The 13,139-nt window shown below is 42.5% G+C and overlaps 1 protein-coding gene across 4 annotated transcripts in view; it reads left to right on the top strand.

Moving 5' to 3' along the window:
* Positions 1-13,139, top strand: part of NDRG3 (NDRG family member 3) — a 64,318-nt gene that overhangs the window by 20,215 nt on the left and 30,964 nt on the right. For all 4 annotated transcript variants that reach the window (XM_075166186.1, XM_075166185.1, XM_075166184.1 and 1 more), the window contains exon 2: positions 9,744-9,849. In XM_075166186.1, the coding sequence (XP_075022287.1) occupies positions 9,793-9,849 (57 nt within the window). In that variant the 5' untranslated portion in view covers positions 9,744-9,792. The remainder of the gene's footprint in view (positions 1-9,743; positions 9,850-13,139) is intronic.

The raw sequence follows: 13,139 nt of genomic DNA, 5'->3' as shown, positions 1-13,139 counted from the left end.
TTCAGAAACTTGTAACATGAATGCCCATGCTGATGTGTACTAGATGTTAATTTATAGACCTGGTTACTTATAGCCAGGGAGCATCATGAAGACTGTAGTGATTTAGCTACTTTATTTGTATATTTGCCTACTCTGTACGTTGTACGTGATCCTCAGCTGGGGCTGCAGGATTTGGAGCTGACTGCAGAGCTCATTGCATGTCTGGTCCTCATTACATGAGCCGGTCTGTTGTTCGTATGATTGTCTGATAGGCTCATTCACTTTGCTAAAACAGCAGAAAGCTAGCCTGGCAAAAAGTCAGCATTAAATCTGCTCATATTAAAGTCAGGCATGCCAGACACTGCTTAAGGCAGGGTTTGGGTCATGGCTGCAAGGGGACAGAGGAGCAGGGCAGAGAAGAGAGCTGAAGGGTCTGATGTTCCTTTTCAGAGGCTGAAAGGTGAAACTTTAATTCCTCTGTATCCTGAAATAATACCCTACAACAAGGCAACTCAGATTAGCAAACTGAGTTCTATCTTATTTTCTGTATACACTTTATCTAAATTGATTAGATTTAGCATATCTTGAAGGTAAGTGCAGGCCCCTGTGTATCATCTGGCAGTGTTGTGAGCATGTACTTTATCGGCTCCGTGATTCAACTGAAGAGCTAACACTGCCAAAAAAACATTTTCTTACAATCAAATCTCAAAGCAAGGTCTTTATACTTGAGAGATTTAGAAAAAAGGTGGTACACAAGGAGCTGAATGAGCCTTTTCCTCAGTCAGTTCACTGATTCAAGTGAAAATTAGTCCTGTAAAAAACAATTGAGGAGGCAGTAAGCAGATCTGACTTGCCACGTTACTGCGTAATCATCGACCTGGTGCAAGGGAAGGAGAGGAAGGAATTTCTGGCTGGTGTACGGAGAGAGGACAAGAGAATCCCTTTTGGCAGCAACCCACAATTATATTAAATGAATAATGAAATTACATCCTGAATTGATTCTGAGTTGCCCTATATCCGTTACTGGTTTTAACTGTGTTAATTGGAGTTGCCTCTCCTGCGCTGGCCAGCTGCCTGAGAAGGGTCATAAAATCCAGCCTGACACACAAGGATATTTTCTGTTTGGAAGTTAATTCACAGACTGGAAATGATGGAAGTGACAGCAGTACAGCAGTTGTGATGGTTTTGAAGTGATGCTACTGATAGTTGAGCAGAGATTGTCCTTCAGATGATGCAGGATGGGCAATAAACCAAACTGAAAGAGCTTGTTCTGGGAAGCTCTAAGGAGCACTGCTACACGGGTAAGGGAAAGATGCATTTAATTAACGAGGAAGAAGGGGAAAAAAGCATATAATAAAAATCTTAATTTTAGCAATTTGTTTTTCATACAATGTATATGCATTCTTAAACTTTACATCAATCCTGTGAATGCCCCTTTTGCAAGCAGTCTGCAGTTACAGCAGATTAAAATAGTGAAACTGCATCCTGAGAATTGAATCTGTCTTCTGTGTACATGTGTATTCTTATATTCAATAGACATAATTATTCAATACTAACCAATATCTATTTGCTGTGATAAAACTTAAAAGGTCTCTCCCCTGTCTGGTGGATAACTTGGAATTGGAGATGTTGAAATGTTTGATCAGCTTTTGACTGCAAGTATACTATTTCCTGATGGTCAAAATCCATTTATTCAAGTTTGAATGAAGTAAGAAGAAAAGTTTGGTTTTGCTCTGCAAAGACATTAGTAAAAGTGATTCAGATGTATATGCATATACAGCACAATGAAAGGGTGTTAGTTGCCTGAATGACCTGATACCAGAAGCAGTTGTGTTGTCTTAGCTGCTGAGGAGCAGGATATATTCATTCTTCCTGAGCTTTGCACGTCTGGTGATTTCTGTACCCACATTAAGCTAGTTTTATATTACACTGCACATGGCAAGAGATGTGACCAAAACTACTTGGTGCAATTCCTTCAATGCCGAATGTATGTTATCACATCAGTTTTAGGTTGTACAATTTAATATATCTGAGTGAACACAAAAAGTTTAAGGTAGTTTTATTTTTAAAATGAAAGTGACTCTACAAACTTTTCGCATGCATTTGATCCAAATATTTTTCTTCCATCCCAATAGCACTTCACACAAATGAGTTAAAAAAGATCAATCACAGTTGCATTATAAAATATGAAAACTGAGGTCTGATTAATGTTTGTTTAGCTATACCATAACTTAAATTGTGGTTCCTCCCACATAGCAAGAAGGCTCAGTTGGGTGTAAAGGCTATATTTATTAATGCAATTTGATGTGTGGTAGCCAGTGAAAATGCAACTTTTTCAATAAGATAAATAAAATGCAAAATCAGCATTAAATTTCAGTAAATTGAAATGCGCTGCTTGATGATAAAAATAATTGTTAAAATCTCATTTAAAAAGATTTCCAATCTGTCTTGCTCTGGAACGCTTTATTTTGCTCAATGGGATACATACTCACATTTGATTAATTTTTTTCACTTAAAATGTAAAAAACGCACAGTCAGTTAGTAGGAAGAATAGTTGAAACAAAGCAGAAACAAGTTGAAAATAAAACTGCAAAGCGAACCGAAGGATCTGGTGGGAAGCAGCCAGATTTAATCGTAAGCTGCTTAGGAGTAAGCTGCTGCCGAAGGGACCCATTTCCCCGCTTCCCTTGTGTCAGATCAGAGGATGCGTGCATGCAGAGCAGTTGAGTTCAGCTACACATACTGCCTCTGTGGGGTGAGAGCTTGAAGGTATTGTCATGGGACGGGTAGAGGAGATGGCATGGGGAGAAGCTGTGGTGAATGCAGTGATGATAGACGGTGCTGATGAAGAAGCTACGGATGTTTTGGTTGGGGCAAAAGTCCAACTGAAGCCTTCAAGAGCCCTAACCCATACCTGGGTGGGACCTCCTGAAGTATGGGGTTGTGGAAACAGGTGGCTCAGTGGAGGGGAAAGTGTCTTTGAACAGATCCATTTGAACATGTCCTTCACCATAAAAATGGCTCTGTGGTTTAGTCTGAGCTGTGTGAACTGCTGACGCTGGATAATGCAGGTATTGCTTTGGAGTGGTGCCACTGGGCAAGTAAGGGACATGGAAAAATCATGTGAATAACATAATTGATAATAGGAGCCACTGCTTATTTCATTTGCAGTGGGGAGAACAGCTTATTAAGGGAAGCAAAGCTATCTGAAAGAGATACCATGACCAGAAAAGGCTCTTTCGGAGACAATAATTCGCATCATTTTCATAGGAGAAATTTCTCATTCCATTTTATATCCTGGATATCCCCACTCTAGAACTTCTTGGACTGTACTGTACAGGGGAGCTCAGCATCATTCAGTGTTTTGATGGGCACTAGTCCAGGTAACCCAAAACAGTTTGAAGACTTTTACATTTTTCTTGCCTTATTGCTTAATCAGCCCTATAGTTGACGCCTGTTAATTCAAATGGTGGCTAAGGATGACGTCCTGCTAGCTGAGCTCAGTTACACACATGGCAGTGTGACGCTTCTTGTAATTAGAATTGGACTCTTTCTCCAAAATTAATGGAAAGCTGGGCACGGACCTTTTCCGTACAAAAACATTGTTAAATGTAGATCTCATTTAAACTCCTTAGAAAGTATATTTAGCAGCTGGCATTTCTGTCCTGGGTGTAGCCCAGATTTAAAGGAGGTAAAAACATGCTCTGTTACAAAGCTGCTGTCTCTCCTGTGCAGTAGCTGGCACTGCGCTGGTTAAGCGGAACGTAATTTCTCTCTGCAGACTCACAGTTTGTCTTGTAGGTGGAGCACCATGTGGTGCATTCCCAAAAATATATGAGCTGGAACACAAAGTGAGTAACCTAGGAAAATATTTTGAAAGTGAATTTGGGCCCTTTGCCTGTTTTGCTGGAAGTTTACTGTGTCAGCCAGCATTTCAGGGTAGAAAACAGAGTAGCCTGTGCAGGTAGTTAGGAAGCACACTGCTGTCGAGAGGCTTACAAAGGACTGAGGAGCAACATAACAGGAATGCCCAAGGGTCTCAAAGGCCATAAATGAAACTTATTTTACTTAAGATCTGTATGCCAAGGCGGCGGTCTGCCCGAGCAGACTGAGGAGCCTTGTCAGCAGCCTGTCTTCCGGTGTGTATGAGAGAGACATAAAGGAGGCACAGGAAGCAGGAATACCCTTATGCAGAAAGGAAAAAGCTGTAGTGAAAAGCTACACAACACACACGGCTGAATAAATGCCTGAGCTGCAAACTGAGGACCGTGGGTCGTTTACTTTGGTTCTTGCACTGGCTGCAAATTCTGGGTTTGTTCCCGTCTTCCGTTGCACACCCTGGAGCAGCGTTTCTTTTTTCCATCTCATAAGAAGCAAGTAGCTGTGTCAGAGAGCAGTTCTTGGAAACCTAACCCAGATTGTCATGACTGTAAGTGTAGTCAGTCCTCAGAGAGGAGGCTTTTTCAGCCAGCCTCTGCTGGGCTGCCAAACAAGAGAGCTTATTTAGGTACGCTTAACGCCTTGTTTTGTAGCATAGCTGGATAACTGTCTTGTGTAATTTTGCCTCAGTGCAGTTAACATACAAAGCAGGAATATAATGGGATATGGAGTTAACAAGTTAGAAGCTGTAGTCAAGTTGAGGTATGAGTCAAGAGATGAATAAACAAGAATTTTCAGCCTCTGAATACAAGATTTTGTTCACTGAGTTCCTAAACAGCGTGGAGAGATTGCACCTCCATAATAAAACAGAATATTCAAGGAGGTGCCCAGAGAGTTGGATTCAAGATCCAGCTCTTGCAGCGTGTAATCCTGTGGGGAGCAGTACTGCTAGAACTTTGCTGAATAGAAACCAGAGCCTAAGTACCCACAGGCGGTGCAGTTTACAGTGCTGGCTCTGTGGGTGCAGGTCTGTAGTACTCATCCTCTTGACTTACTGAACTTACTTTAACACAACTTTTTTTTTTGTATATTGAAATGATGTAAATTAAAAGCACCCTTATCTTGGAGTAAGCCTGTGAGCACATATTTCAGATATTATTTATAGGTAGATGGTTTCTTTCTGAGGCTCACCTGCCTTGGTTCTTTGCAGCCGTCTGTGTCCTATCCTGATGTCTAGTCTCTGTGCTAATGATTCACCAAATGTCTTTCCTCAATTCTTGTCTTACTGGTTTTCAAAGAGCATAGAGTCTACTCCAACCTTCAGGAAGCTTTGAAAAGGGACAGATGGCTTAAATTGGGGTATTTGAGTGTATTTATAGTCATATATAAATGGAGGCAAGAGGAATATTTGCAAAGCAGGTGGTACTGGGACATTTACAGAAAAAAGTATGATTTATACACAGATCATTCCAGGCAAATCTTTTGCTTTGCCTGTAGCCTGTCTTCTACAGAGCTCTTCTGTGTGCTATGAATATTTATGCTGCTTTGTTGTGGTATTTTAAACTTGCTTTCAGCTTATGAAATTACATGTTTGTTTCTTTAAATAACAGGAGGAGCGGAGGGAGAGAATTGATTGTTTCCTGGGCAGACATGTCTGCAGATTTTTTACAAGGAGTCTTTCACATGGTTGGAGCAGAGGATAGCCCAGGTCACCAATACCCCACCCTTCCCTTTGCCTCTGCATTTGGAGATGTGTTTTACCAGCTCTCTCTGCTACAAAGCGTTCTCCTTTGAGAAATTTTTGTGGCCTTTTTTGGACAAATGTGCCCCTTGGCCACGTTTCAAACCAAAAGCCACGTTGCTGTTAGCACAGCAGAGTGCTCAGGTGAAGTTGTGATGAATAATCACGTAGAGTGAGTCAGATCTCGTGCTGTAATAACAAGTTACCCAGATTTGGTCCAGGGCAATCACATTCAGATTGCTAAGACCTTGGGAAGAGACAAGTGTGTGCATCTGCCCACAGAATATCCTCTAAACGGATTCAAATGAAGTCCTGAGGCTGTGACAGCCGTTTTCCAGAGAGTTCACAAGTGAGTGGATTGGGAAGAACTGGTTCAGCAATCTAAAAAAAAAATGCTTGCAAGCAGTGATGGGGACCCCCTGTACCTTTTCCTTCAAAAAACCTTCAAAAAGCTTTGAGTTTCTAGGAAAGCAGGAAAAACTCAGATTTGCTGGATGAGTGGGTTAGAATCAAAAGCTTTAGAAAAGTGTTGTGGTTTAATCCGAGCCAGCAACTAAGCCCCACCCAGCCGCTCGCTCACTCCCCCCCGGTGGGATGGGGGAGAGAATCAGAAGGGTAAAAGTGAGAAAACTCGTGGGCTGAGATAAAGACAGTTTAATAGGTAAAGCAAAAGCCGCTCACGCAAGCAAAGCAAACCAAGGAATTCATTCACTCCTTCCCATCGGCAGGCAGGTGTTCAGCCATCTCCAGGAAAGCAGGGGTCTATCACGCATAGCGGTTGCTTGGGAAGACAAATGCCAGCACTCCAAACGTCCCCCCCTTCCTCCTTCTTCCCCCAGCCTTATATGCCGAACATGACATCATATGGTATGGAATGTCCCTTTGGTCAGTTGGGGTCAGCTGTCCCAGCTGTGTCCCCTCCCAGCTTCTTGTACACCCCCAGCCTACTCGCTGGTGGGGTGGGGTGAGGAGCAGAAAAGGCCTTGACGCTGTGTAAGCACTGCTCAGCAGTAATGAAAACATCCCTGTGTTATCAATGCTGTTTTTAGCACAAATCCCAAACATAGCCCCATACTAGCTACTATGAAGAAAATTAACTCTATCCCAGCCAAAACCAGCACAAAAAGAAATCCACCATCTGGCTGTTTGTGGCTGTGCAGGTTTAATCTTTCTGTCTGATTTTGCTCTCAGTTCAGCAATTTTCAGTGGCTTCCTGGCTCACCTCAGGATTCGGTCCCCTCTGGCCCCTTCGGAGGTCCTGCTCTTGCTCCTGCAGCCTGGGTGAGAGTCTGCTCTGAGCCGAAGAGTCTCCCAGGCTGACTGTGCTGCAGGCTCATTGCAGAGCATGTCTCTTACTCTTCATGCGTGCTCCTCTACAGAAGTTTTCCCAGCTACGTGAGCCCAGTTGGTGTTAAGGAAGGTGGTCTCTTCTCTCTTAAGGAAGTTTCACCTAATTCTGAGCCCAGCATCCAAACCAGCAGCCTTTCTTGTTGCTGCCCAGCTTGCTTTAACAAAGGAGCAATACGCAGTGCAGGTATAACACAGCAGTTTGTTGCCTTAGCCCCTGGAGACCCCCCTTCTCCTGAAACAGTATTTGGAGCAATAGTGGACCAGGAAGATAAGCATCAGATTAATTTCAGAATGACGTTGTTTATTGTGTGCACTGTAGTTGCATCTAGTGACCAAGTATGAAATTGAGGTTTATGAGATAAAAGCATTTGATAATCCTTGCTTTGAACACCTACTTTGTTTTTTTATTATTCTCATATTACAAATTACTAATGAAGTAGTGCATGGGATTTACAAAATGTGTCTGTCTCCCTCTCTCTAGGCTTTACACACTTCATGGAGTGGCATGCTTGTATCAGCAGCAAACGATGTCCCTGGGCAGGTTTATGCAGGATGCATCCCAGGCTTCTCTGGGAGTTGTTGCTCTTTGTATAGCTCAGGGGAAACTAGGAGGAATATCTGGAAAGCTTTAGCAAAAGTATTTTTGAGCAATCTAATGCAGAGCAATTGGTGCTCTGAGTTGTTCTTTGGTCAGTCAAAGCTTGGTAGAGAGTGATTATTAGATGCCCTACTTCACTGTAGACTCTGGTTTAAGCAAAAATGCTAAGTGTGAGCCTGAGACTCATGAACCACAAAACAAGCATAACTTACCACTCCCTTGTGTATAAAAACCCACAGAGAAAGGTGGCTGGTGTGCGCACAGCTTTTTAATCCCTTTGGGTAGGGCGGACAACTTCTTGGTCCCTTGGGTGACCCCAAGAATAAGCATCATCTTCCTGCCTGCCATCAGGTCCAGTGAGTGTCTTGCCACAGGAGCGTAAGAGAGGAATAAGCTCTCCAGATAATAAGGTGGTTGTTCTAGTACTTTGTCACCTGCTGCAGATAAGCTTTGTGAGGCTTGTTTGAAACTCCTTTGGTGTCTGTAACCTTGTGGGATGCTGTTTTGGAGAAAACCTGGTAGATGTTGAGCTCTTAATCAGTCCCAGTGTATAGGGAAGTTGTAATTCCTTAGTAGAAAATATTTTTTGGTCTCCATAACACCTTATCAGAATTACAGTAATTAGCTCTTCCTCTGGGGCTTACAATGCATTATATAATGACTCTTACTGCTCTTCTGAATAAAAATTCATTGTGGGGTAAACTGTTATTCATTGTTACCTGTAAATTAACTGGTTTCTTGGAACTCTCACAACGGATGTGTTTTACAGCAAAAAAAATCTGAAAAAGAATAATTTCAAGTTTCCCAAAGCAAAGGAGCTAAAAGAGAGGGGAGTTGCTATGGCTGATTTTCAAAGGGAAAAGGCATTATGATTTGTTCTGTGTCAGACTGGCTTCAGCCACACCAATGTTAGTCCTGGCACAAAGGCGGGTGACAAGAATGCACAGTTCTGCACAGCGTTTGGGGTGCAAAGCGTTTGCCCTCCTTCCTGGGGCAGTGCATGTATGTGTGCAATTAAGGTGGCTGGAGAAGCACAGTTGCAGTATTCTTTTTCCACTTTTTTTCTTCCGTGGTTAGCAGCAGAATATTATTTTGGACAAAGAATTTGATTTTTGAGAGTATTTGAGAGTCTTTTTCCAGCACGCTCAACTAATGCTCAGGAAGCCTACCACATGCCTATTCCTGTCCCTACTTATGTCCATGACTTCTTTTACTTCATCTACAGTAATATGTATAGTTTTCCTGAACAACCAAATAATCTGCACCATCAGGCATGATCATCTGCTATTGCCAGAACCCTCTTCAAATTGCTGCAACTGCCTGCTCTAGAAATTCTCCTGTCTAGAAACACAAGTAGAGCCTCTAGAATAAAAATTAAATCCCTGGTAAACTCTGCCATATTTTTCCTCCTTCCTCGTTGTTGTATTTACACTAGAAGATTTCTCCCCTGACTCTGTGGCAGCAGTGATTTCCCATAGACATATGGCAATCTCACATACTGTTGATGACGTTTTTTTCTTTCCTTTGATGACTCTGCATCACCTGATGGAGAATGATTGTTTGGGCTCCACAATTAACAGTGTTACCCTGCACGTGTTCAACTGGACCAGGACTATCTGGGGGCCATTTTTGTATCCCACCTCATAAAACAAGGGCTGCCTTGGGTTCTGGGCTGTCTGTTCTGCCAACAAGGTACTTGGATCTCCGCATCTCTGTCTCCCATGTGCAAATGCAGTGTTGGCTGCATGTCTCGAGGGTTGCAGGCACAGCCCTGTCTTTAGTGGCTGGATGCTGTGGTTAAGGTGCATCAGGCATGGCAGTGAGATGTCAGTATTCCTGCATATTGAACAGTTTTTCACTCTGCTGATCCAGTCATTTCCAGTTCATTTCCAGGCAGACTATGGCTGAAGTACCAGCAATGCGTGGAAGTGGATCCAGACTTTGAGTAGAAAGGCCTGAACTTTCAGGGACAGCTTTCAATGGGCAAGGCAATGTGCAGGGTAACGAGTAACATAACTGACACTCAGCGCAAGCATGGCTGTTTGCCTTCTACATTGCAGGTGCTTTGTGTTGCACCAAGAACCAGCTTCTTTCAGGCTTCAGTTTGAGCATATACAAGCCTAATGAAAGATCTTAAAGCTTTCTTTGGCTACCATCTCTTGTAATACTGTTTCTAACAACATGCCTTTGTTTCAGAATCACCCATTTGCTGCTCTGAGGGTTAATTGGCTCCACTTACAGAACCATGGACGAACTGCAGGATGTTCAGTTGACAGAGATCAAACCGCTCCTGAACGATAAGGTAATGCTAGCTGCCCCTTTGCTCTCACAGGTGTACTCCGGCTGACTTTGTCTGGCAAGGAACCCTGATTGCCAGAGTCTGTTTACAGCTTGTAGTACCTTAAGTACTGAAAAACAGTAAATGCTTCCCCACTCTGGTAATCCACCATCACATACTCTTCCAAAGACTCAGGGAAAGATAGACCACTACAGTTCAGGTAAGTTTGGAGTCCTGGCCAAACAGTATGTCATGCCTGTACTGAGGATTTACAAAGGCAGGGCAGAAATTAGAAAGGTGATACCATTCCTGACCTGGTGGAGCTGTAGAACCTCTAATAAGTTTGTGCTTGTTAGAGAAACCTTGGATTGTATCCCATTTTCTTTTTTTTTATTTTTTGGTTTAAAATCTTTTGTCTTAAATTACCCTTTTGTGTTTTAACCCCTGAAACAACCCTGTGTCCCTGGATTTAGTAATGGAGATCCATTTACTTTTAATATTTGCAGAGCCTAGCTAGAGCAGTCCGGATTCATGCAATACTGAAACTTCGGAAAATCGTTGTATTGCAGCAGCTGTTCAAGGCTTTCACTCTGTCTTCTGTGGACTGGAGGAGAGCCATCTGGGCTTTAGGAAAGCCCTAGCCTCACTGGATTCTGCCACGAACTGTTGCTCTCAGTGCCTAAGTCATTATGGTCCATCCCAACAAGATCTAGAATCTTGCATCTGCAAATTGTAATTATGAGCAACGCGGTTTGGTCACTTTGCATACCTAACAGCCAAGTTTGATGCTTTGCCACTCTGAAATTCCACTATGTTTTAGTCTGTGCTGCTTAGTTTTTGCTCATTTCTGCAGTGTGCTAGCATATCTGTTTAGTATCGGTAAAATCTAAAAATTCAGCTGGAATCTGAAATCTGCAGTCCAGCTGCCTATTCTTACAGTCTAGTGCTGACTACTAGGCTTCCACCATAGCTTAAACATAACTTTTTAAAACATTTGCAGGGAGGGTGAGCCTTGGAAGAACAAAATCAGTGTAGGCCAGCAGATAAAAATACGGAAAGGCCTTGAAAACAGTTTATGACTTCAAAATGAGAGATAAACGTTTACAGAAGACAAGCTTCCTAAATGCAGTGCCCCAGCTCTTGCTCATGATTCTCCTAGGATTCTCCATGTTTGAGTCCAAGAGGGTAGATTCCCCTTGCTTCAGTGAGCTGACCTAAGTAGGAGGTATTGAAGCATGCCAAAACAACATGTTTTTCACTTTATAAGTTTCCAGTCTCTCTGCCAAGTATTGCCTGGTCAGTCCTATCAGGTCCCTGCCGTGTTGTCATCTGCACGGCCACTTCTCTTAGCTGATAGCTGGGACAGTTCTAGTTTAAATGCAGAGTGCTTACATAATCAGCCCGGTGGTGTTAACCAGCATACGGAAGGGCACATACGAAGTGATATTTGATTTCCTTGACTCGAATTTTGAAGTTACAGGAAGTATATACTATCTCAGTAGGAAAAAATACGTAGAGTGGCTCTAGAACCATCCTTAGCATTGCATGGGCAGAGAAGTGTGCTATGGCTCTCCTTTTTACACTTTAACAAAAGAAATGCCTCAGGGAGCTACCATCTCTGAGGTCTGGCCCTTATTAATGCTTTCAAGCTTGAAATAATACACATGTGCTTTTTAGACATAGTTTATGGAACATGTGGGTGTGGTGCCATAACGTGCTCTTCTGTGCAGCATATCAGAGTCCAAAAAGGATTGAGCCAGCAGTTCACTAAGATTTTTACTGACCAACCCACTTTAGATGTAGGAGTTTGAGCCAGCATGCATTAATGGTCAGAAATACTACAGAAAAACTCTTAAGGTGCTAATGAGTGAGTGCGTATGAACTCTTCAGATATAAAGGCTGCTGTACAGAGAAAAGGAGCTCTGGTGTCTTAATATTCAAACTTTAAAACCAGTGGAATTGCCTGGGAAATGGAAATGGGTCATACCTTGTTCACTTGTCTGAACTGTAGCAAATGCCACGCCGGACTGCTGAGTCCTGGCTTTGTTTTGTCTCAGATCTAAGTCAGCAGAAAATTACAAGCCTGACTTTTAAAGAACACAAACGCTTATATGTTTGTGTGTAACTTAAGCCTAATAGTAAGTGCAGGGAAGTAAAATACAGTAGATGATATATGTTCACCTCATTAAGGCTCACTAAAATACAGTGACTTTATATAGGGAAAGAAAATCAATTTCAAATGTTCCCATCTAGTTAAAAGAGAGAGAGAAAGAGAGTAGTGCCTGTAACCTGATCAGAAAACTTATCCCAATGACACTTTTATTCTGGCTGGTCCATATTCTGGCACCTTTGACTCTTATTAATACAGTCTCGGTGAAAAGTTACTGAAATGCAACAGCTTGATTCAGGAGATTGAATGGACAGCCCTTAGGCTGGATTGGGTCATTCCAGCTAGCTCTTTGCTTTTGAGGTGCAGCCATCACACCTTCAGAGGACTGAAAAACATGCCTTAGTCTTAGACTTTCTCAAGTTAAGACAATGAATAGATTAATGGTTTAAAGTCAGATTTCGGTGTATTAAAATCAAGTATCCAGGAGTCAGGACATGTCAGCAACAGTGCTACTTGTGCATGGTGGTATACCCTGACAATAAGCAACACAGTTGCAGACCTTAATTCTGTGCTTCATGTCGTTTCCTCCCTGCTCCCCGCCCAGGGAATCTTGTTTTGCTCAGTACAAATTCAGATCAGCCTTTTCGTTAGTTAGCATGCACCATCCAAGTCCAGTGCTGGGTACAGAAGTTCATCATTTCTTCATAGGCTTTTTTACAGTCCTTAATCACTGTGGCATTGGATGACTGAATTTACCTTCTTTACGACCTGGTAGATGAGAAGGCTCTACTGTCTGTATTTAACAGAGCAGGGAAACAGGCATGGACAGAGTTGTCAGAAATCTCAACTAACTTCAGGATCTCAAACTGAAATAAGAGGGAGCTGCTTTTTATTTTCTCTTCCCCCATCCTGAGGATTTGGTGCTTTGTGCCACGTCACGTTCAAAACATTGACACGGTTCAATAGTTAACACCAGGGGGATTCTTAAAACAGATTTGCAGATATCTCAACTTACATGTCTCAGACTGAAGAATGTAGGTAGCAACCTGTGTTCTTGCTAATGTGGCAAAGCTTTGAGAGGAGGAAAACAGGGCCATTTGTTCGCGTGTGGAGAGGAGTTAGGGTGCTCAGCCAGAAGAAACATTTGGGGTGTTTCTGTTGTGCATATATGGTCCTAGTTGTAATATTAGCACTAAGGTGTTAT

Source organism: Calonectris borealis, chromosome 17, assembly GCF_964195595.1.
Source record: "Calonectris borealis chromosome 17, bCalBor7.hap1.2, whole genome shotgun sequence".
NCBI lineage: Eukaryota > Metazoa > Chordata > Aves > Procellariiformes > Procellariidae > Calonectris > Calonectris borealis.
This window is presented reverse-complemented; position numbering and strand designations above follow the sequence as displayed.